General features: G+C 37.1%; 1 protein-coding gene across 3 annotated transcripts in view; it reads left to right on the forward strand.

The window, feature by feature from the left end:
* The first annotated feature begins 9048 nt into the window (after positions 1-9048).
* Positions 9049-21528, forward strand: part of LOC133610720 (ras-related protein Rab-26) — a 133284-nt gene continuing 120804 nt past the window's right edge. For 2 of the 3 annotated variants that reach the window (XM_061967264.1, XM_061967265.1), the window contains exons 1-2: positions 9049-9386; positions 17515-17625. In XM_061967264.1, coding sequence (XP_061823248.1) covers positions 9180-9386; positions 17515-17625 — 318 coding nt within the window. In that variant the 5' untranslated portion in view covers positions 9049-9179. The remainder of the gene's footprint in view (positions 9387-17514; positions 17626-21528) is intronic. The other variant, XM_061967267.1, reaches the window with a different exon arrangement.

The raw sequence follows: 21528 nt of genomic DNA on the forward strand, positions 1-21528 counted from the left end.
TTTTATTCTGTGCAGCTCACAGTTACCAATCCAGCACAGTCTGGATAACATTTTATAAATCAATGTATACAAGCCACAATACAGTTGACATGTTGATTTTGTCCAGTCATGTGTATTTTCAAGGTGATTGTGTCATCCCCATCAATTGGAGAACAGATCCTTACGGGGGAGCAACTTTAATACCGAGTCATGTATTAAAACACATTTTTGGGGCTTGTTGGTACAGAACTGTGGCTTAAATCATTGTTATACTTGTTACAGGTGAACGCACAAATAGTTTGTGTAATGTTTGATATACAGCCGTGTGTGAATGTGGAAATAGTGTCAAAGCGCTTTGAGTTCCTTTAAAAAAGGTAGAAAAGCGCTATACAAGTATAACCCATTTACCATTTTATTTACCATTCTCTCGTTTATCGCTGTTAATTAGTTATCGGCCTGACTGTGAAAAATTAAGAATAAAAAAAAGTTTAAATATGTTTTTCTATTATTATGAGAGCCTTTTAGACACAAAATATCACCCACATAGTCACCTTTAGGCTCCTATAATACAATATAGTAGACAAAAAATTACATCTGGATCCTGATTTTTATCCATTCCAATTATAAATTGATTCAAAATGTTCAAACATCAAATTATATGTATAAACAGTATGTATATATATATATATATATATATATATATATATATATATATATATATATATATATATATATACTGTATATATATATATATGTATGTATATATATGTATGTAGTGTGTATATATATATATATTTATGTGTGTGCGTATATGTACAGTCGTGGTCAAAAGTTTACATACACTGCACTTGTAAAGAACATAATGTCATGGCTGTCTTGAATTTCCAATAATGTCTTCAACTCTTATATTTTTTTGTGATAGAGTGATTGGAGCACATACTTGTTTGTCACAAAAAACATTCATGAAGTTTGGTTCTTTTATGAATTTATTATGGATCTACTGAAAATGTGACCAAGTCTGCTGGGTCAAAAGTATACGTACAGCAACATACATTATCAATTTTGGTGATGTAGAAAAATTACAATCAAATCAAATTAGCTTCATGGCATGGCCTCTTAACTTCATGTGAGTGATTATGATTGACAACACCCGTTAACTTCTCTGAGCCCATAGGGCTCATTTGATGCAGTCATTAGACTCAGTTACAAACGCGACAATGGGAAAGTCAATGGAACTCAGCACAGATCTGAAAAAACAAATCATTGATTTGAACAAGTCAGGAAAGTCACTTGGAGCCATTTCAAAGCGGCTTAAGGTCCCAAGAGAAACTGTGCAGACAATTGTAAGTATAAAGTGTATGGCACAGTTTTGTCACTGCCACGATCAGGAAGAAAACGCAAGCTATCACCTGCCGCTGAGAGAAAATTGGTCAGGATGATCAAGAGTCAACCGAGAACCACCAAAAAGCAGGCCTGCAATGAATTGGAAGCTGCTGGAACACAGGTGTCAGTGTCCACAGTCAAGCGTGTTTTGCATCGCCATGGACTGAGAGGCTACCATGCAAGAAAGAAGCCCTTGCTCCAGAAGCGACACCTTAAGGCTCGTCTAAAGTTTGCTGCTGATCACATGGACAAAGATAAGACCTTCTGGAGGAAAGTTCTGTGGTCAGATGAAACTAAAATTGAGCTGTTTGGCCAAAATACCCAACAATATGTTTGGAGGTAGTATTATGCTTTGGGCCTGTTTTGCTGCCAATGGAACTGGTGCTTTACAGAGAGTAAATGGGACAATTAAAAAGGAGGATTACCTCCAAATTTTTCAGGACAACCTAAAATGATCAGCCCGGAGGTTGGGTCTTGGGTGCAGTTGGGTGATCCAACAGGACAATGACCCCAAACACACATCAAAAGTGATAAAAGAATGGCTAAATCAGGCTACAATGAAGGTTTTAGAATGGTCTTCCCAAAGTCCTCACTTAAACATGTGGACAATGCTGAAGAAACAAGTCCATGTCAGAAAACCAACAAATTTAGCTAAACTGCACCAATTTTGTCAAGAGGAGTGGTCAAACATTCAACCAGAAGCTTGTGGATGGCTACCAAAAGCGCCTTATTGCAGTGAAACTTGCCAAAGGACATGTAACCAAATATTGACATTGCTGTATGTATACTTTTGACCCAGCAGATTTGGTTACATTTTCAGTAGACCCATAATACATTCATAAAGGAACCAAACTTCATGAATGTTTTTTGTGACCAACAAGTATGTGCTCCAATCACTCTATCACAAAAAAATAAGAGTTGTAGAAATTATTGGAAACTCAAGACAGCCATGACATTATGTTCTTTACAAGTGTATGTAAACTTTTGACCACGACTGTATGTGTATATGTGTGTATATGTATACAGTATATGTATATATATATATTTACATATATGGTAACACTTTCGTATGGGGAACATATTGACCATTATTTAGTTGCTTATTAACATGCAAATTAGTAACATATTGGGTCTTAATTAGTCATTAAGTACTTATTAATGCCTTATTCTGCATGGTCCTAACCCTAACCCTATGTATATATATACACACACACTTAACACCTATATAATTTGTTTTAATAATGTTTAAAAAGACGTGTGTTAGGCCACCTTTGCACTTACTCACTGCACCTAAATGTCATTCATTAGCAGCCCAGAGGAGCTTTTTATCTGTTTTGAAAGTGTTTTATCATTTTTTACACCAAATAATATTCCCACAATCGGTTTGGATCGATAAATCATGTTGAATCCAGAATTGATTCTGAATCAAATCGACAACTCGGAAGTTGTAATCAAATTGTGAGTTGTTGTAAGTCTGACACCGTGCAACACGCTTGCAGTATCATGCTTAAAACCTCGCTTCAAAAAGCTGTGCGCTGCAAAACGTGCTCATTGTAACCATTAATCCTGACTTCAGCACACATTTTTGTTTTGTACGTTAAATTGTTTTAAATATTGTGCTCCTGAGTTTATGTTGTTGATCAATTATAATGTATTATTATTTATTGAGTTTATTTAATTGTATTTTTCAAAATCAAATGGTTTAAGTTGGTCAAAAAATATTTAAAACTTAAATAAGGATTTATTAATTTTGGGGGGAGTTTTTCAAAAGGTTAATGAAGTGTTTCTTTGTTGTAAATGATCTGTCTTTCCTTCTTTTTTCTTTTAAGTTTTCTTTCATCTTAATAAACATACAATGTCAAGCAGAGGTGTACTTATAACAACTTTATAGACAACTCCCCCTACAGTCGCGGCGGTGGGTGCGTGCTTGTGGGCGAAATGTTTTCTTCTTCCTGATGGGGCGTAACAGACAATATCTTAGAAGTACTTCTATGTTGTGTGTGTGTGTTGCCATACTGCATGTGTGTATGGTATGCCAGCTGCACAGCGGCAGAGAGAAATGCACTTCAGAGGGTCATAAAGAAGATCACTGGCTGTTCTCTCTCCTCCCTTGCCTAGATGAGCTGTACAGTGCCAGGTGCCTCCAAAAGGCCCAAAACATCATATGGGACCCATCTCACCCTGGACATAAACTTTTTGAACTGCTGCCCTCGGGCAGGAGATACAGGACGATAAAATGCCGGACAAACAGGTTCAAGAACACTTTCTACCCGAGAGCAATAGTTTTCGCTGAACATAAAAAATAATGACTGTGCATGTGAGCTGTGTGCTTGGTATTTTATGTTTTTTATCTATTTATTTTTATCTTTTTATCTTAATACCAATGTTCCTATGTTTTTTATGTTTCATCTATGAATTTGCACTAAATGGGTTTGCTTGCAATTTCGTTGTACAATGACAATAAAGGTATGTTCAATTTTATTCTATTCTATTCTATGTTGGATTAAAAGGGTGTAAAGGTGACGGGTGTTTCTTTACTGGAACAGTGTTTTTTTATTTATTTATTTTTTTTTTCCGTCCTGTCCAGCTACTCAGGCAAATCATATAGTTGATGTAGATGCCCATATCGGCTGTACAAATTTAGTTTACAAAAGAGAAGTGTGGGATACTTCTTTTGTTGCCTTATTTGTATTTGACTTTATTAAATTATTTTTATTAACATTTGGTGCAGCCGGGCCGGAGCAGAAGGGAAAGAGAAAAAAAGGAAAATAGAGGGGGAAATTGTGGGGACAAGAGGGGGATAAGACAGAGAGACGACAAGAACAACAGCAAACACAACAATAACAATAACAACAACTACAACAACAATAGAACACCATCAGCAAATAGGATATGTACAAATATGATGGTAAAAGTGATAGCAGAGAAGCAGTTAGTGAAATAAATAATAATACAGAAATGACAATGAATATTATTACACTACAAATGGAGCAATACAAATACCAATAGAAATAGCACTATTGATATTGAATAATAGCAATAATTACTTCTATTATCAACAATACAATTGTTCAAATGCAACAATACATATATGTAATGATAACTTGAAATACAAAAGAAAGCAGATACATGGAGGGGAAGAAAGAGAATCCAACTATATTAACCTTGTAGATTGTTATAGTAACAATAGGTTAAGCTTTGTCAGTGTGTCATGTGTTACCCAATTTCCCATAGGGCAACAACATTAATATGTACATGAGTGTATGTATGTATGTATATGTACTTGACAGCAACCTGAGGGTTCCTGGTTCGATCCCCGGCTTCTACCACCCGAGTCACGTCCATTGTGTCCTTGAGCAAGACACTTCACCCTTGCTTCTGATGGGTCGTGGTTAGTGCCTTGCATGGCACTGTGTGTGTGTGGATGTGTGTGTGAATGGGTGAATGTGGAAATAGTGTCAAAACGCTTTCAGTGCCTTGAAGGTAGAAAAGCGCTATACAAGTACAACCCATTTACCATTTATTTCTCGGGGGCTCGATCTAGTTGGAAGGTCGTAAACAGTTTTGAAAATATTCTATTTAAAATGAATGATTCCTACTTTTGCTAAAACTTGTCTATTTTAGTCATTCAAATACGTAGAATATGCTTAAAAAACAAAATCTCCGCAATATGGTCAAGCCGGCGACCCCAAAAGGGACAAGCGGTAGAATATGGATGGATGGATGGTCAAACCGCAAACTTCGAAGCGCGATGTAATTGTTTAATAACTGTTTAACCCAAAATTATAACAAAACAGTGTCAATGTGTTTCGCTTTGAAGAAACAATCATTAAATGAAATACAAGTCAACATTAATCAAAATAAAATAGAGCAGGTAAAGGAATTTAAATATTTGGGTGTTATTTTGGACCCTAAGCTAAAATTTGATGGCCATATTATAAAAATGACTAAGACCATAAAAATAAATATAAACCGTTTCAGGCTTATTAGGCCTTGTTTATCTGTTCAAGCTGCACAAGTTTACATGCATGCAATGATTTTATCCCATACGTAGTATTGTGCCATGGTCGGGGGACAGGCCATGAAATGTGTAGTGAAGCTTCTGTTGTCTTTATATAAACAAACACTAAAGATATTTGACCGAAAACCAATGAAGCATCATCACTGCCATATTACCCAAAAATATAACATGATGAGTTTTGATAAATGTATACATTTCTAATTTTTAAAAGCTATTTTTAAGTGTCTTAATGGATTAGCCCATGATGTGATGTGTCAAGAAATACAAAGATACAGTATAGTGAAGGTGTGCAGACCCGAGCTGTAGTCGGTGGGAACTGTAGAGTGAAAAGGTGCCGGATCACTCTGGGTCAGTCTGCATTCTCAGTGAAGGCCTCACATCTGTGGAACTCTTCGCCACTGGAGTTAAAGTCACAGTCGGACATTAAACTTTTCTCCACAAAACTGAAAAACTGGCTTAAAGAAAATCTGAAGTGTGAGCACTAGAACTGGATGTAGTATGGACAAATGGGGCCAATTATTTTCAATGTGTTTTTATTTTTGTACTTGTTTTCGTCCTTTTGTATGTGTTTCTCACTTTTCTTATCTTTTTTAAAAAGCCTAACCAGGGACGAGGGGTTGCAAATTAGCCTGTGGCTAGAAGTCTTATGTACTTTGACATCGGTTACCTATGGGTAGCAATGTTTAATTGTACTGTCCCTGTCAAATAAATACATGAATGATGAATGAATGGCGACTCTACCTCATTCCTTCCAATTTCAGAACATGTGAAGGGCCAATTAAAAACTATTGATGTGCGGCAAAAATATGGAAGTAGAATTGTCTCACATCAACTTATATATATATCAATATGATATTAATACATATGCATATATTAATGCATATACAAATACAAATACAAATGTGATATACAAATACATAAATAATTTGTATAAATAAAGGGGCACTGCAGCCAGAGCGGTCTGGGTCACAGACATGGTCAGACACTGGCGAGCCAATCAGAGGCGCACTAGGGAGGGTCATATTACGTCATGACTTTTGGGATGATTTGACACATTGCACTGATAAGAGATCAGTATCTACATCGGGACAAGGTCATTAAACGGCATTGATACAATAAAATAAGCAGCTAGCGAGGTCTTTCAGATTAACTGGATACATTTGCATTAGCTAATACAACGCTAATGGTAGCTAGCTCAGGCCCGTTGTGCGTTCTCTCTGTAAAGATTTGGATTGTTTTTGTGCAGAGAACTCCGGGCATTTTGCATTTAATACATATAATGCATTAGACTGCTCTGGCTGCAGTGCCCTCTGCTGGTTGTTCAGGGGAGTGTGTAGGTCACATTTATTTGTGCATCTGGTTTGTGGTAAGAATGTATCATCGACAAAAAAGCAAAAAAAGTGATCCGCATATGCAAATTCAATACAAATACAAATACAAAATCAAGCATTATTATATTCAAATCTCAAAAATATATTTACAAATACACGTTTATTTATAGAAATTCTTGATTTATTTGTATGTCACATTTTTTATATTTATACATTTTATTTGTATGTATTTTCAAATCTCAAAAATATATTTACAAATATGCGTTTATTTAAACAAATGATTTATTTATTTGTATATCACATTTGTATTTGTATTTGTATATTTATTAATATGTGCATATGTATTAATATCATATTGATATATATAAGTTGACGTGAGTCAATTCTACTTCCATACAAAAAAGACCCCCGGCCGCACTTCGGAACCCCTGTTATCGATGAGAACAATTTTAATTACCTATTTGACGAATATGTACCTAATTTTGTGCATGTTATATAGTAGGGCTGCGAATCTTTGGGTGTCCCACGATTTGATTCAATATCGATTCTTGGGGTCACGATTCGATTATAAAGCGATTTTTTTCTGATTCAACGCGATTCTCGATTCAAAAACGATATTTTTCCGATTCAAAACAATTCTCTATTCATTCAATACATAGGATTTCAGCAGGATCTACCCCAGTCTGCTGACATGCAAGCAGAGTAGTAGATCATCCAACACCTTCAATCACTGTCCCTAAAAACCTCAAATAAAGCCAGAAATCTTGGGGTTATTTTAGATTCTGATTTATATTTTGACAGTCACATCAAATCAGTAACAAAATCGGCCTACTATCACCTCAAAAATGTAACAAGACTTAGAGGGCTCATGTCAGCTCAAGACTTAGAAAAACTTGTACATGCCTTTATTACCAGTAGGCTAGACTATTGTAATGGTCTCCTTGCAGGTCTTCCCAAAAAAAACTGTCAGGCAGCTACAGCTTGTTCAGAACGCTGCTGCTAGAGTTCTAACAAAGACCAAAAAATGTGAGCACATTACACCAATTCTTAAATCCTTACATTGGCTCCCTGTACATCAGAGAATTGATTTCAAAATCCTCCTGCTCACATATAAATCACTACATGGTCTAGGGTTGAAGTATATCACTGATATGCTCCCACTATATAAGCCCTCTAGATCACTAAGATCTTCTGAGCGGTTCCCAGACTAAACTCAAATCAAGGGAGAGCATCATTCAGTCACTATGCAACAAATAGCTGGAATAAACTTCCTGAAGATGTCAGACTTTCCCCAACTCTGACTAGTTTTAAAACTAGACTGAAAACTTTTATGTTCACCTTAGCTTTCAGCTAAATCTTTTAATCTTTTAACTTTTAATGTCCGCACTGTTTTTATTTTTATTGTCTGCATTTTAATTTTGCTTTTATTTTATTTTCTTTCATTTCACTTTGTTGTCTGTGAAGCACTTTGAGTCTGCCTTGTGTATGAAAAGCGCTATACAAATAAAGTTGCCTTGCCTTGCCTAGATTTTTGTAAAAAGCTTTTATAATTGTAAAGGACAATGTTTTATCAACTGATTGCAATAATGTCAATTTGTTTTAACTATTAAATGAACCAAAAATATGACTTATTTTATCTTTGTGAAAATATTGGACACAGTGTGTTGTCATGCAAGCTTATGAGACACGATGCAAGTGTAAGCCACTGTGACACTACTGTTCTTTTTTTATTTATTTTTATAAATGTCTAATGATAATGTCAATGAGGGATTTTTAATCACTGCTATGTTGAAATTGTAGCTAATATTGATACTGTTGTTGATAATATTCATTTTTGTTTCACTACTTTTGGATTGTGTTTGTGTCTCCCCTCAATTGCTCTGTTTATTGCTGTTCTGAGTGTTGCTGGGTCGGGTTTGGTTTTGGAATTGGATTGCATTGTTATGGTATTGCTGTGTATTGTTTTGTTGGATTGATTAATTTAAAAAAAAAAGGGAGAAAAAAAAAGAAAAAAAAGAATCGATTTTTGAAAAATGAGAATCGATACTGAATTGTACAACGTGAGAATGGCGATTTGAATTCGAATCGATTTTTTCCCACAACCCTATTATATAGGATAAGGTGATGAGTGGACTTTCCCTTTAAAGCTGCAGGAGGACCATGTTGTGTTCACTCCAAGGAGCACCAGGAGAGAGGGAGGAGAGAGAGAGAGAGAGAGAGAGAGAGAGAGAGAGAGAGAGAGAGAGAGAGAGAGAGAGAGAGAGAGAGAGAGAGAGAGAGAGAGAGAGAGAGAGAGAGAGAGAGAGAGAGAGCTGTTTACATTGTCAAGACTTTCACTGTCGCTTCCCCGACACACGCCTGAGTATTTATTTTCAATATTACAAGCAATGGTTTAGTGTGAACCTCCTTATTTAAAACCAAGTCGCTGAGAGATTGACAGCCTCATTTTGGTTTTACTTTTCCACATGCTGTTAACTCCACTTATTACCAGAGCCATGTCCAGGAAGAAGACGTTAAAGGGCATAGGTATCTCAAAGAGCCCCAAAGGGTCGCCGGGCGGCGGGAGGACGGGGAAGGGTCTGACCGCCGGGGCTTCACCGACCTCCGGTCTTGTTTACCCCAGCGGACCGTCCATCAACGGCAGCGGGGAGTTTTATGATATCGCATTCAAGGTGAGTGGTGGTGGTAGAAAAACAAATACATAAATTACTTTCTTTCGTTTAGATGCCATAGTTTGTGTTATTCCCGGTCAGTGAAACATGAAGTTGGGTGTAGTATGGGGTGGGCGATAGTGATGTGCGGATCGATACTGAAATATCGATGCCAAACTTGTATGGTCTAATATCCATTCTCAAATCAAAATATCAAAATGTGATACTTTAGTTATTTCAGATATCGTATACCAATAACAGGAACACAGTGTAAAGTAACTAAAACATTGACATATTGTCTAAATGAAAAGTGATTGGTGGGAAACACATGGGTCAAAAAAAAAGAAGCATATATTTATTCAGGTAAAGTTTCCTAAATAATTCATAATCTATGTGCCATTAAATTATACATAGCAATTGCAATAAAACAGCCATTGCACACTTAGGCACTGATCCTGTGGGTGCTTCGGGGCCGAGCACCCACGGACAATGCCAAGCACCCACGTGGAATTGATGGCAATTTTCAATCTTTTAAAATAATTTAAAAAAAAATCAATCTTGTTGTAGTTAATTTTTTGGCAAGTTTAGTCCGTTTTACAAAATAGTAAAGCCACAAATCATATGGGATATTAACTTCGCTGAACGTCTATTTTTTTTTTTTTTAATACACATACACCCACTGGCAGAAATGTTGCAATGATTGCAAACTGTTTATTTAAGAAAATGACTGGCAATTAAAATGAGTCAGTCAGTATTCCAAAACAGCAAGAGTATGTATCATTTTATTTGAGGCTATTTGGAGATAGTACATACAGAGTTGAATATATATAAGATTAGGCAGTGAGTGCAGAATAACGCCATGTGATTTTATATTGGTTGAAGATGATTCCCCAAGAGCAGCAACATTTGAAATACACAAATATTTTACTAGACGCATTAGAAATTTGCACAAAGTATTGGTATTGGATTGGTATCGCCGATATTTGCCTGAATTTTATTCCGTTTCGAATCTGAAAGAAAATCAGTGGCATCACACATCACTAATGGGTGATACTGCCAATTTTGGTATAGATCCGATACTAAATACACACAACCCAGCAGGCACAAAACATTGATACAACGTTGATTATACATGTCCTTAAAAACTGACTTTGAAAACCACGTTGCAAAATAGTTGTATTTGTAAATTGAGATAACGTTGATGTCCGACGTTTAATCCTTGTTGTTGGTTGGGAAATGACCAAATTTCAATGGTCAAATCAACGTCAGAACCTGACATTGAATAAACGTCATAAAAAGCATGTTGTTTCAACATTGTATTTGTGTTGTACAATGTTGGTTGGGAAATGAACACATTTCAATGGTCAAATCAACGTCAGAACCCAACATTGATTAAACGTCGTCAAAAAGCATGTTGTTTCAATGTTAATTTTGAATTGCTCAACACCAGGAACTAATTCAACAAGTTCTCAACGTTGTTTTAATGTGTTGTGCCTGCTGGGAAATGGCCAGAATCGCCAATATTGGTACTCTTACTTTACTAAATTGTTAAAGTACATTTCTGCATAACATTGTATCCTTACTCACATTAAAGAAATCTAAAACAAAAAAAAGACAGAAATATTGATTAACTTGCAACAAATAACTTTATTAACAATGTGTTTTAGTCTGCAACAGAAAATATTTAGAATGCCTAAAATAATAATACAAACAATCCTCATTTAAAGAATAAACACGTTTTGACCGACTTGAACCATCTCAAAAATACAGTCAAACAAACTACATAAATAATAACAAATTCAAGTTGATCAACAACACGAATTGAAGAGAACAATATATAAAACACTTTAACCTCCCGAACAAACATTGAATAAAACAATCTGTGCTGAATGTTATAATTTTTTTAATAACAATGAGTGAGTCGAGATTAATGGGTACAATGAGCATGTTTAGTAGTGCACAGCTTTTCGAAGCAGGATTTGAAGCATGATACTGCATTATACTGATAAAGCATGGCATCACACTGCGCCCCACTATTTGAGAAGAACTGATTGACAAGATGTGTCGATCACGATTATAATAACAATAAAATATAAGACAAATTAAAAAGAAAATCAACAAACTCATTTATGAAACATTTAACAATAGCACAATAAGACAATGTAACATAACAAAGAAAATATTCCAATTTGTTATGGTAAATAGTTTTGAGCAAAATTGAATTCAGTAGTGCAAAATAACTGACACAATTGGCTTTCTTTCAATTCCTTTGGTTTAGGACTTTTTCCTTGGGTTTGTATTAACAACGAAACATTATGTGAAAAATTGTGAAAATAAACAGAAGGTAACTGAAAAACATACTTTGATACAAATGCTGCACTTGGTAATGATACTGTTGATATTTGGATTGACCAATATTGCACACTTCAAAGATGGCTGAGATATCACTTCATACAGGTTTTGTGCCCGAACATTTTAAGTATGCTGTCTTTTGTTTTTCCTTTTGTTTTCTGCTTGTTGCTGCATGTGTTTATCTCAGGATTGCATTCACAATTCTTATTAGAATGTCGTAATGTTAGCTGTCACATTACACCAGTACTTCTCAATTATTTCCTGTGACGCCCCCCCAGGAAGAAGAACACATTTCACGCCCCGCCACTCTCTGCCGCGACAATATAATACAATTTGTCTATAAAATTGTTATAAGTACACCTCTGAATAACATTGTATTCTTATTAACATACAAAACAACAATAAAAAAGAAATAATTGATGAAGCTCAATTTGCAACAAATAATACCCTTTGTTAACATGGTTTTTTTAATCTGTAGCAAAAAATATTGAAAATTCATCAATTTGCCTGAAATTCGTCAAAAATAATAAAACTTTTTTTTGACAGACTTAAACCATTTGATACTGAAAAATACAATTAAATAAACTTAAAAAAGTAATAAATTCAAATTGATCAGCAACATTAGCATACTATTCAAAACATTTTAAACTTCCATCCATCCATCCATTTTCTACCGCTTATTCCCTTCGGGGTCGCGGGGGGGCGCTGGGGCCTATCTCAGCTACAATCGGGCGGAAGGCGGGGTACACCCTGGACAAGTCACCACCTCATCGCAGGGCCAACACAGATAGACAGACAACATTCACACTCACATTCACACGCTAGGGCCAATTTAGTGTTGCCAATCAACCTATCCCCAGGTGCCTGTCTTTGGAGGTGGGAGGAAGCCAGAGTATCCGGAGGGAACCCACACAGTCACGGGGGAGGACATGCAAACTCCACAAAGAAAGATGCCGAGGCCGGGATTGAACTCTCGACTACTCAGTCAGGACCTTCGTATTGTGAGGCAGACGCACTAACCCCTCTTCCACCGTGCAAAACAAAAATGGATAAAACAATTTGTGCGGATTTTTAAAAAATCAAAGTGAAAAAGTCAGGTTTAATGGCTACAATGAGCCCATTTTGCATTGCACAGCTTTTCGAAGCGGAGTTTGAAGCATGATACTGCATGTTCCCCGGGGTCACACACGTTGCACCTGCCATCGCATCACGCCCTCCCCAGAAGGGCCCACTTCACTATTAGAGCAGGACTGCATTAGATGAACCCATAGCGCTCCATTCTATTCCTCTGCCTGTGTGGTCAAATACAAAAACCCAATCAATTAAAAGTGATGCATGTTACAGTCATATTCCCTGGTACCACAAATCAGATCACAACTTGTCATTTCTATCTGTAATATGTATGAGAAAATACTTTACTTTAATTTGATTTTTTTTTACTTTTTAAATTTTCCAATTTTGGTATTTTTTGCATAGAAAAGAAATACAATAAAAACATAAATACTTGACTTTTAAGTCAGTCACATATATGGTTTTAATTAAGCAACCCAACAACGTTGGTAGTCATATTGTTCTCTTTCCAGCAACACATTTGTCAACAATCCATCCTTGTTGTAACTGAATGTTTTCTTTCTAAACGTCCTTTATTTTCATTGACAATTGTGATGAAAAAACAATCATTTGCACTGACTATTTCTGCAAATTAGCATGGTGCAAATTTGTAAAAACAATTTCACACTTTGATTAACACCTCTTCAAGTGCTACCCCAATATCCATATCTTATTGTGTGGTTGTATCAAATTAAACTCAACGGACTATTACATCTGAGTGTATTGCTGCTGAGCTGATGGAATAACACATTAGAAAATGATGCACGCACACGCCCGGCAGAGATGGATTAGCTACACCGGCAAAATCTGATTCTCGACCACTGCAAACCTCAACCAGGCAAAGCGATTGTTGGGTTACATCAATGAATCATTGTTGATCAATGATTATTGTCTGCTTACATTAGGGGCAATGACCTATCAAAAATATGTAAAAGAAAAAAAAAATACAAACTCCATAAGGGCTGGTGATAGCAAAGATGGTTCAATACCACTTTTCCATATTCTGTCAGGTTTGTCACTGACAGTTCAGTTAGGTTTTGGTTTTTCCTGTCTTTGTTTCCTGTCAGTGCTCTTATTTTGGTTATTTCCTGATTATCTCCCTGAGTGCTTTGTCCCCTCAGCTGTGGCTGATTGGCACCTGGCCACACCTGGTGTCAATCAGCCAGCTGCTATTTGAACCTGCCTTCCTCTCCAGTCAGTGCTGGATTATTGTCACTACTACCTGTCATAATACTTGTCGTTGTAGCTCTGTCTACTTTTGTTCACTCTGCTCATGTCATAGTTCCTTCGTGTGACAGTAAGTGTTTTTGTTTCTTGTCGACAGTTAGCCTTTGTGCTATTTTAGTTCATAGCCAAGTTTGTTCTCCGCCTTGTGCGCGCCTTTTGTTTGTACCCTTTTTTTTTTTTTTTTTGCTATAGTGTTAAATTAAATCATGTTTTCCCGCACAATGCCTTCCGCCTTCTCTGCATCTTGGGGTTCGTCACCAACATACTCTGACATATTCATTAATGATACTAATACTGATCTGATACCAGCACCAACCTTCTTCTCACCTTTTGTGTTATAGTAATAATCATCCCTTAAGGAATTTGTGATGTTGCGATGTCACAAATCGAAGTTGTCTCTGAGCGGCGCTCAAACACGCACGTCAACTGTCTACTCAAAACGTATGTTTGTTTCTTGTGTAAACGAAGCAGGAACAACAATGTGTAGCAATACTCCAGCTCTTTATTGCAGAAACAGCACAATTGTCGACCTCCCGTGTAGCTCAAACATACTTCAGATTTCTGTCTAAAACACAAAGCCTTCTGGGTAAATGTAGTATAAAAACATTTACTTTCTAGTTTACATGTATTTAAGCAACTTCTTCACCTTTATTTATCCGGGGTAAAACTATTGAGGATATATTCTCTAGCAAATCTGCAACATTTACATGACAGATATGTTGAATTTGATGATATTCTCTCATCGTCTCTCATTTACGAGCAAAAATTACCACTATAGATCGCTCTCAACAGTTCACAAATGTTCCGTGCAGAGGCAAATGTGTTGTAACATAAATTAATGTTTAAGGTGGACAAAAACTTTTCAAACGTAAAAAACACACGGATAAGGTCTGCAACTTGTGGATGACAGAGCACACAGCAGTCAATAAATAAGCCTTTTCTTTCTCTATAATTAATTATTATTAGTTATGATTATTCCAAACAGTACAGTAGTTTGAGAGTGAGTTTTGAGTATGTGCTTTACTGCTGTGTCTACTTTCAAGTCTGATGTGCTACAGAACAAGTACAAAACTAAAACAGAATGTATTTTCCAATTTTTGTTGAAATCTTGTTTTTGAGGTTAGGGTTACAAGAAACACTTTAAAAATTGATTAAAAATAAATAAATAAGCCACAACCTTTTGAATTCAGACATTTTGGCGGCAACAATAATACAAAAAAAGCCTTTGAAATCCTGCAATGACTGAATAATACTTTGCTAGACTTAGTCATTAAAACACCTTGTTAAAACTGTGCAACACATTCTGGTTTCTTGAATTAAGACATTTAACCATGTGCATTATGATGTCACTTTTTTTTTTAAACAAACTTTAAATACACATAGCTTTTAATATAATTTTTGATTGACTCACCAGAACCACCTTTCAAACCTTAAAAATAAAATTAAATCAAGCAAAACAAAAGTTCTAATTTGACTTGTAAAACAATGGAAAAATAAGTATAATTCCAGTTAAGAGATATTTCACACTCAATGTGGTCTGTGTCTTGAAAACAAGTTAAATTCTGACCAGTAATTCAATAATTATAACATAATATACCAAAAATAATACATCCACTTGAAAAGTAACATACATTTAGCCACCTCAACATAAGGCGTAGGTTGTTATTTTAGAAATATTTAAATGTCCGCCTTCTCAACTGTCAGTCTGCTCCTTCTTTCATGGATAATAATGGAGGCTGTGCTGAAGAGCCTCGTTCTTGTCTTGGCAGTTGCCACACTTGTTGAAGTTGCATGAAGAAATCGTCCAAAAAAGAAGTACGGTAAATTAAATGAGCTTTCAGCTTTCTTCTTAGCACTAAATGACTACCGTATTTTCCGCACTATTAGCCGCACCTAAAAACCACAAATTTACTCAAAAGCTGACAATGCAGCTTATAACCCGGTGCGCTTTATATATGGATTAATATTAAGATTCATTTTCATAAAGTTTAGGTCTCGCAACTACGGTAAACAGCCGCCATCTTTTTTCCCCGTAGAAGCGGAAGCGCTTCTTCTTCTACGGCAAGCAACCGCCAAGGTAAGCACCCGCCCCCATAGAAGAGGAAGCGCTTCTTCTTCTACTGTAAGCAACCACCCGCCCCGTAGAAGAAGAAGAAGCGCGCGGATATTACGTTTCATTTCCTTTGTGTGTTTACATCTGTAAAGACCACAAAATGGCTCCTACTAAGCAACAGGGATCCGGTTCATGAAAAGACGCAATCTCTCCATCCGCACACGGACTACTATTTCACAGCAACTGCCTAAAGACTTTCAAGAAAAGCTGGCTACTTTCCGTGCATATTGTAAAAACAAGATAGCTGAAAAAAAGATCCGGCCAGAGAACATTATCAATATGGACGAGGTTCCACTGACTTTTGATATTCCTGTGAACCGCACTGTGGATACAACGGGAGCACGTACGGTGAATATTCGCACCACAGGGAATGAGAAGTCATCCTTCACCGTGGTTCTAGCTTGCCATGCTAATGGCCAGAAACTTCCACCCATGGTGATATTCAAAAGGAAGACCTTGCCAAAAGAGACCTTTCCAGCCGGCGTCATCATAAAAGCTAACTCGAAGGGATGGATGGATGAAGAAAAGATGAGCGAGTGGTTAAGGGAAGTTTACGCGAAGAGGCCGGGTGGCTTTTTTCACGCAGCTCCGTCCATGTTGATATACGACTCCATGCGCGCCCACATCACGCTGGTTTTTAATATATTATTAAAGTTTGACTGACCTATCTGACTGTTTTTTTGACATTCCCTTTAGCGCAGTTAGATGCGGCTTATAACACGGGGCGGCTTATAGGTGGACAAAGTTTTGAAATATGCCGTTCATTGAAGGCGCGGCTTATAACCCAGGGCGGTTTATGATGCGGAAAATACGGTATTAAAAATCTGCATGCTTTTTACTGTTGATGTGATTTATGTCAAGACCTGTCAGCCCAGGTCATGTCTTGTTTTTCCTTTGTTTGTGGTTTTCCAGTGTTTGAGGTTCATTTCTGTTTCTGCGCTCCGGTTGGTTGGGACACACACCGGCGGCCATTCGCAATCGTGCCTCTTTTTTAGACCCTGATTCTTGTTTGCAACGCGCAACTGTTTAGTGAAGTTTAGTTTGTTTTACGGAGCCTGTTCGCCACTGGCGACTGTTAGGTTTCGCTCTCTCTACTATTCACATTGAATATGTTATGCTAAAATCTCTACGTTATTTTTGCTTTTATCATTGGAATTGAAAGATCACCTTCGCTGCACACTGCCTATTGTCCTCGGCATCTTGGAATGACAAACACTTCACAATGCCTAACCGCAACTATTTCAATCTTCACTATAGCCTCACTATGATATTGAGCACAAATATTCTGTTTCTGGAATAGATCAAGGCTTCCTTCCCTGCCACAAACACTTTGTGTATGTGTCTCAGGTGATGCTGGTGGGAGATTCAGGTGTTGGAAAGACCTGCTTGCTGGTACGCTTCAAAGATGGAGCCTTTCTAGCTGGGAGCTTCATCTCCACTGTGGGCATTGACTTCAGGGTAGGTTTACACAACTTAAGTCACTGGGCTGAAAAAGTAACATTTAGTTAGTATTCTTGATAGTATTATTAGTGAAAATCAAGTCTCTGCATTTCTTGTGAGAATGGGCTCTTGTTCTATTGCAGCAGGCAGTAAAGGTAGTCAGCAAACAGTTTTTCTCCAAAATCAGTGTTAATTTTGCACTTGCAACCATATTGTATGGGAAGCATTCACACGCAAAACAAAGTAACAGGAGCAAGATATTAAAATACAAATTAAGAGTAATCAATTTATTGAAAACTGGTAATCAGCTTCTTAAAAGTTTAAGACCATGGTCTTAAAAAGTCTGACTCTGTGCTTAAATCTGGCTTTTATGTACTATTATGTCAGACATTCACACTGTCATGAGCTCCTGACAGCATATTCCAAAAACTTTATTCCGTCTTTCAATGTAATAAGAACTGCACAAGCAAGTAAGCAAATATGCGAGACAGGAGTGCCTAGGTTTTTATTAATAATCCTTTCCAAAAGGTCAGAAGAAGGCCGAGTTGTACGAAAACCCAATCAATTTTTCCAATGTAAATGTAAATCCAATTATTCAGTTCTAGATACCCCAACATCTTTACACGAAACACCTTTTGTAAAGAATAATTATAGTTTTACATGCTGAAAACCAATGTGAAATCCATATACATAATGAATAAAATGGACAAATTACCTTTTAACATCACTTTTAAATTTTTTTAAGACTTGTTGGCAAATTGAGAGGAAGGAGGGAAGGGCCATGCAAACGCCACTATGGTGCTATCTTAAATTCAATACTGTTTCTCACATTCTTGGTCAAAATGCAACCACTTCCATTTTTCTCTAGCCCCGTGTTTGCTTATTTTGTGTGACGGTGCTCAAAAAAGGCACATTGACTGAGTCACTAACACGTGGAATTCTTTGTATGGGCACTCGATTCCGCCATTCAGGTGTGAATAGGCTGTGGTATTCGGCTGCTTTTGTGCATCTAAGGCCATGCAAGTAAGAAGGAAAAGCTGCCTTGTTGCACAGTTTCTGGACATTTAGATTCTCACCTTCGACGTAAGTCTTTCATTAAGTGCCTTCATCCCGGACACACGCTGTGCGTGGAACATCCATAAAACATGGACATTTCTTGTCAAATCTGGCTTTGCTTCTATTCTCCCATCATCTTAAGTACTGTTACCCATATTTCTAAGGCTGCAAAAAGTCCAGCGCCCTGGAAAGGTGAAACATTACATTTTAGGGGTGTAGATACCGCTTTATTTCAAACAAAAACTTGAGGTGTAGTTTTTTTCTGGCACTCTAGCGTTTGCTGGGTCTGAAAATAAACTACATCTCTCACAATCCTCTGCTCAGTGCGAGGCCGACAAAGTGGGTGGCTTGGAACGTCGCAAGCAGGAAGTGAAGTGTGTTTGTGGAAGATGAGAGGATTTCCTGAAAAAATCCATAACTTTTTGAGTTATGTTGCTAACGAGCACACAACAAACCGTGGCGGAAACATAACCTCTTTGGCGCAGGTAAGAAAGTCTGTGGCGCCGCACGGAGGAAAATCACCAAACATAAACTTTACACCATGGGAAATACTCAAAAGCTACTTGATAAATCCTTAACCCATTCATCCATTTCTACCGCTTGTCTCTCGATATTACGGGGCGGCTGGAGCCTATCCAGCTGCAAACAGGCGGAAGGCAGCACCCTTGGACAAGTCGCCACCTCATAAGCTGTCACCCCAAAAAATATATTCATAGCCAGCAAAGCTAAAGATCAGTTTGTGAGGTATTTACAATATTAAAAGTTAAATTGTTAAATTTTTATGAGAAACAACATTTTCCAGACTGATATAAATATGTCCACTGTGAAGGACACTGCTTCTCAGACAGTAAAAGTTGAAAGACTCTGAAGTGAACATTATTGTTTTACACTTTCTATACTGGATGTTTACATTGTCACTTTAATGACACTCGATTGTATTTTTTTAATATTAGCTCGAAATAGTGTATGTTCCTGCACAATAATTTGCACCTAAAAACACCACAATAATATCGTACCTGGCCTTTATACCGTGATAATATTGTAGCGTGAGATTTTGCTTACATCTTTGTTATATTGCACATGAAGTTTGGACTCAGTGTACGCCACACATAATAAAATGATACAAGAGACTTCCAGAAAGCTATCAAATCTACTCTGATCAATTAATGAAAACATCCATTGGTCTGAGGATAAAATGACCATATTGCCACTCTGAATTAAGCATTGAAAATCGAAATGACCATTATTTACTTGCTGTGTTTCTGCATGAGTGGGAGGGAAGGAGGTTGCGACAATGGCGTAACATAAGGCTTATCAACCGTATTTGGACATACAACTGTGTCTTTTTCCTGGATGTATGTAGTAATCCATAGGTTAAACTTTGTTTCACTTGTTATGTGTGAAGTGCATGTAGCCACCCTGAAGTTATGTGTTCTGTTTAGCAGTTACTGTTTGTGAAGTTGTGACTGTCAGCTATGTGTGTGCGTGTGTGTGTGCGCGTGCGCGTGTGTGTGTGTGTGTGGGGTGACAGTTGACAGTTAAATGGGTTATTCTGCTTTTTACATCCTTGCTGATGGATGTGTCTGAAAGCAACCTGTTTTGTTCAACAAAACAGTTGTTGACGATCACCTTTTTCATTCTAAAGCACCCGATGGATGTTACAGTTCAACACATATAAATAGTCACATCGTTCAATGACGGGTATTTTGTATGTTCATTCAGAATGGCATTATAGTTATTTTATCCTAATTACCAGCTGTCTGCAATTGAAGTGATCAGAGTAGATATGATAGCTTTCTGGAAGTCTTGTTTACTATTTTATTATGTGTAGTGCACTGGTGCACACTGCATCCAAACTTCAAGTGTAATATAATCGTTCACCTCCTGGGGCGCTGGACTTATCGCAGCCTCGGAGCAAAAGCACTCAAGACGATGGGAGAATGGAATACCAATACAGACAGATTTGACAGGGGACTCCCACATTTCAGGGTAGCTCCACCCAGAGCGCCCATCATGGATGAAGGCGCGCAGTGACAGACTTACGTTGAGGGGGAAAATTCTGTGTGGCCAGAATTCGTGCAACTGTGCAGCCTTTCCCTTTTACTTGCATGGCAGAATAGGGCCCATAGCGCATAAAGGGATTAGGGGGGGCATTTTCACTGTTTCACTGTGATTGACACTGGGAATTTCTTTGAATGATCAATGTCAACTAAGAAGGCATTTTGGGCTTAAGTCCTCAAAAGTTCCTGAGGCCGCCACCGCCGTTACATCCTTCTTATCATTTATACATTAGGTTAAAGTCCTTTGTTTTTGACCCACTTAAAAAAAATACACGTTTATTAACGCGGTACTTTATGTGCCTGCTTATTATACCTCTGGATTGATAAAGTTATGAGTACTGTTAAAAATAGCCAGACCTGTTGGTGTTGCAGCCAGGCGGTAGAAGCAGTGACCTATTTCAGTCTTTTTACTGTATTGTTGCTCCCCTAAGCTACAGGTCAATCCTTGTACATGCTGAATCGCACAAGTTTGGAAAAAAAAAAAGAAAAAACATCCCAAGGAAGCAATCTGATTCATGTCCCACTGAGTCGCAGTTTTAACAAAGTTAACACCAAGAAGTGCAAGAAAAAGTATTGTCAACTGTCTGTATATAAATCCATCTGTCTCTTAAAGAGACAGGCAATCAACTAACAGTATATTTGATAACAAAAATGATACATACACAATAGGTACCATGTACTGTAAGTAGATACAAACAAACACTAGCTCCTATGGCAGATTGATAATGAAAAAAATAATACAAGCTTACCGTATTTTAGTTTGGATAACAATAATGTTTTTAAGACAACAGAGGACATAGAAAAC

The sequence above is a fragment of the Nerophis lumbriciformis genome, linkage group LG11 (assembly GCF_033978685.3).
Source record: "Nerophis lumbriciformis linkage group LG11, RoL_Nlum_v2.1, whole genome shotgun sequence".
Taxonomy (NCBI): Eukaryota; Metazoa; Chordata; class Actinopteri; order Syngnathiformes; family Syngnathidae; genus Nerophis; species Nerophis lumbriciformis.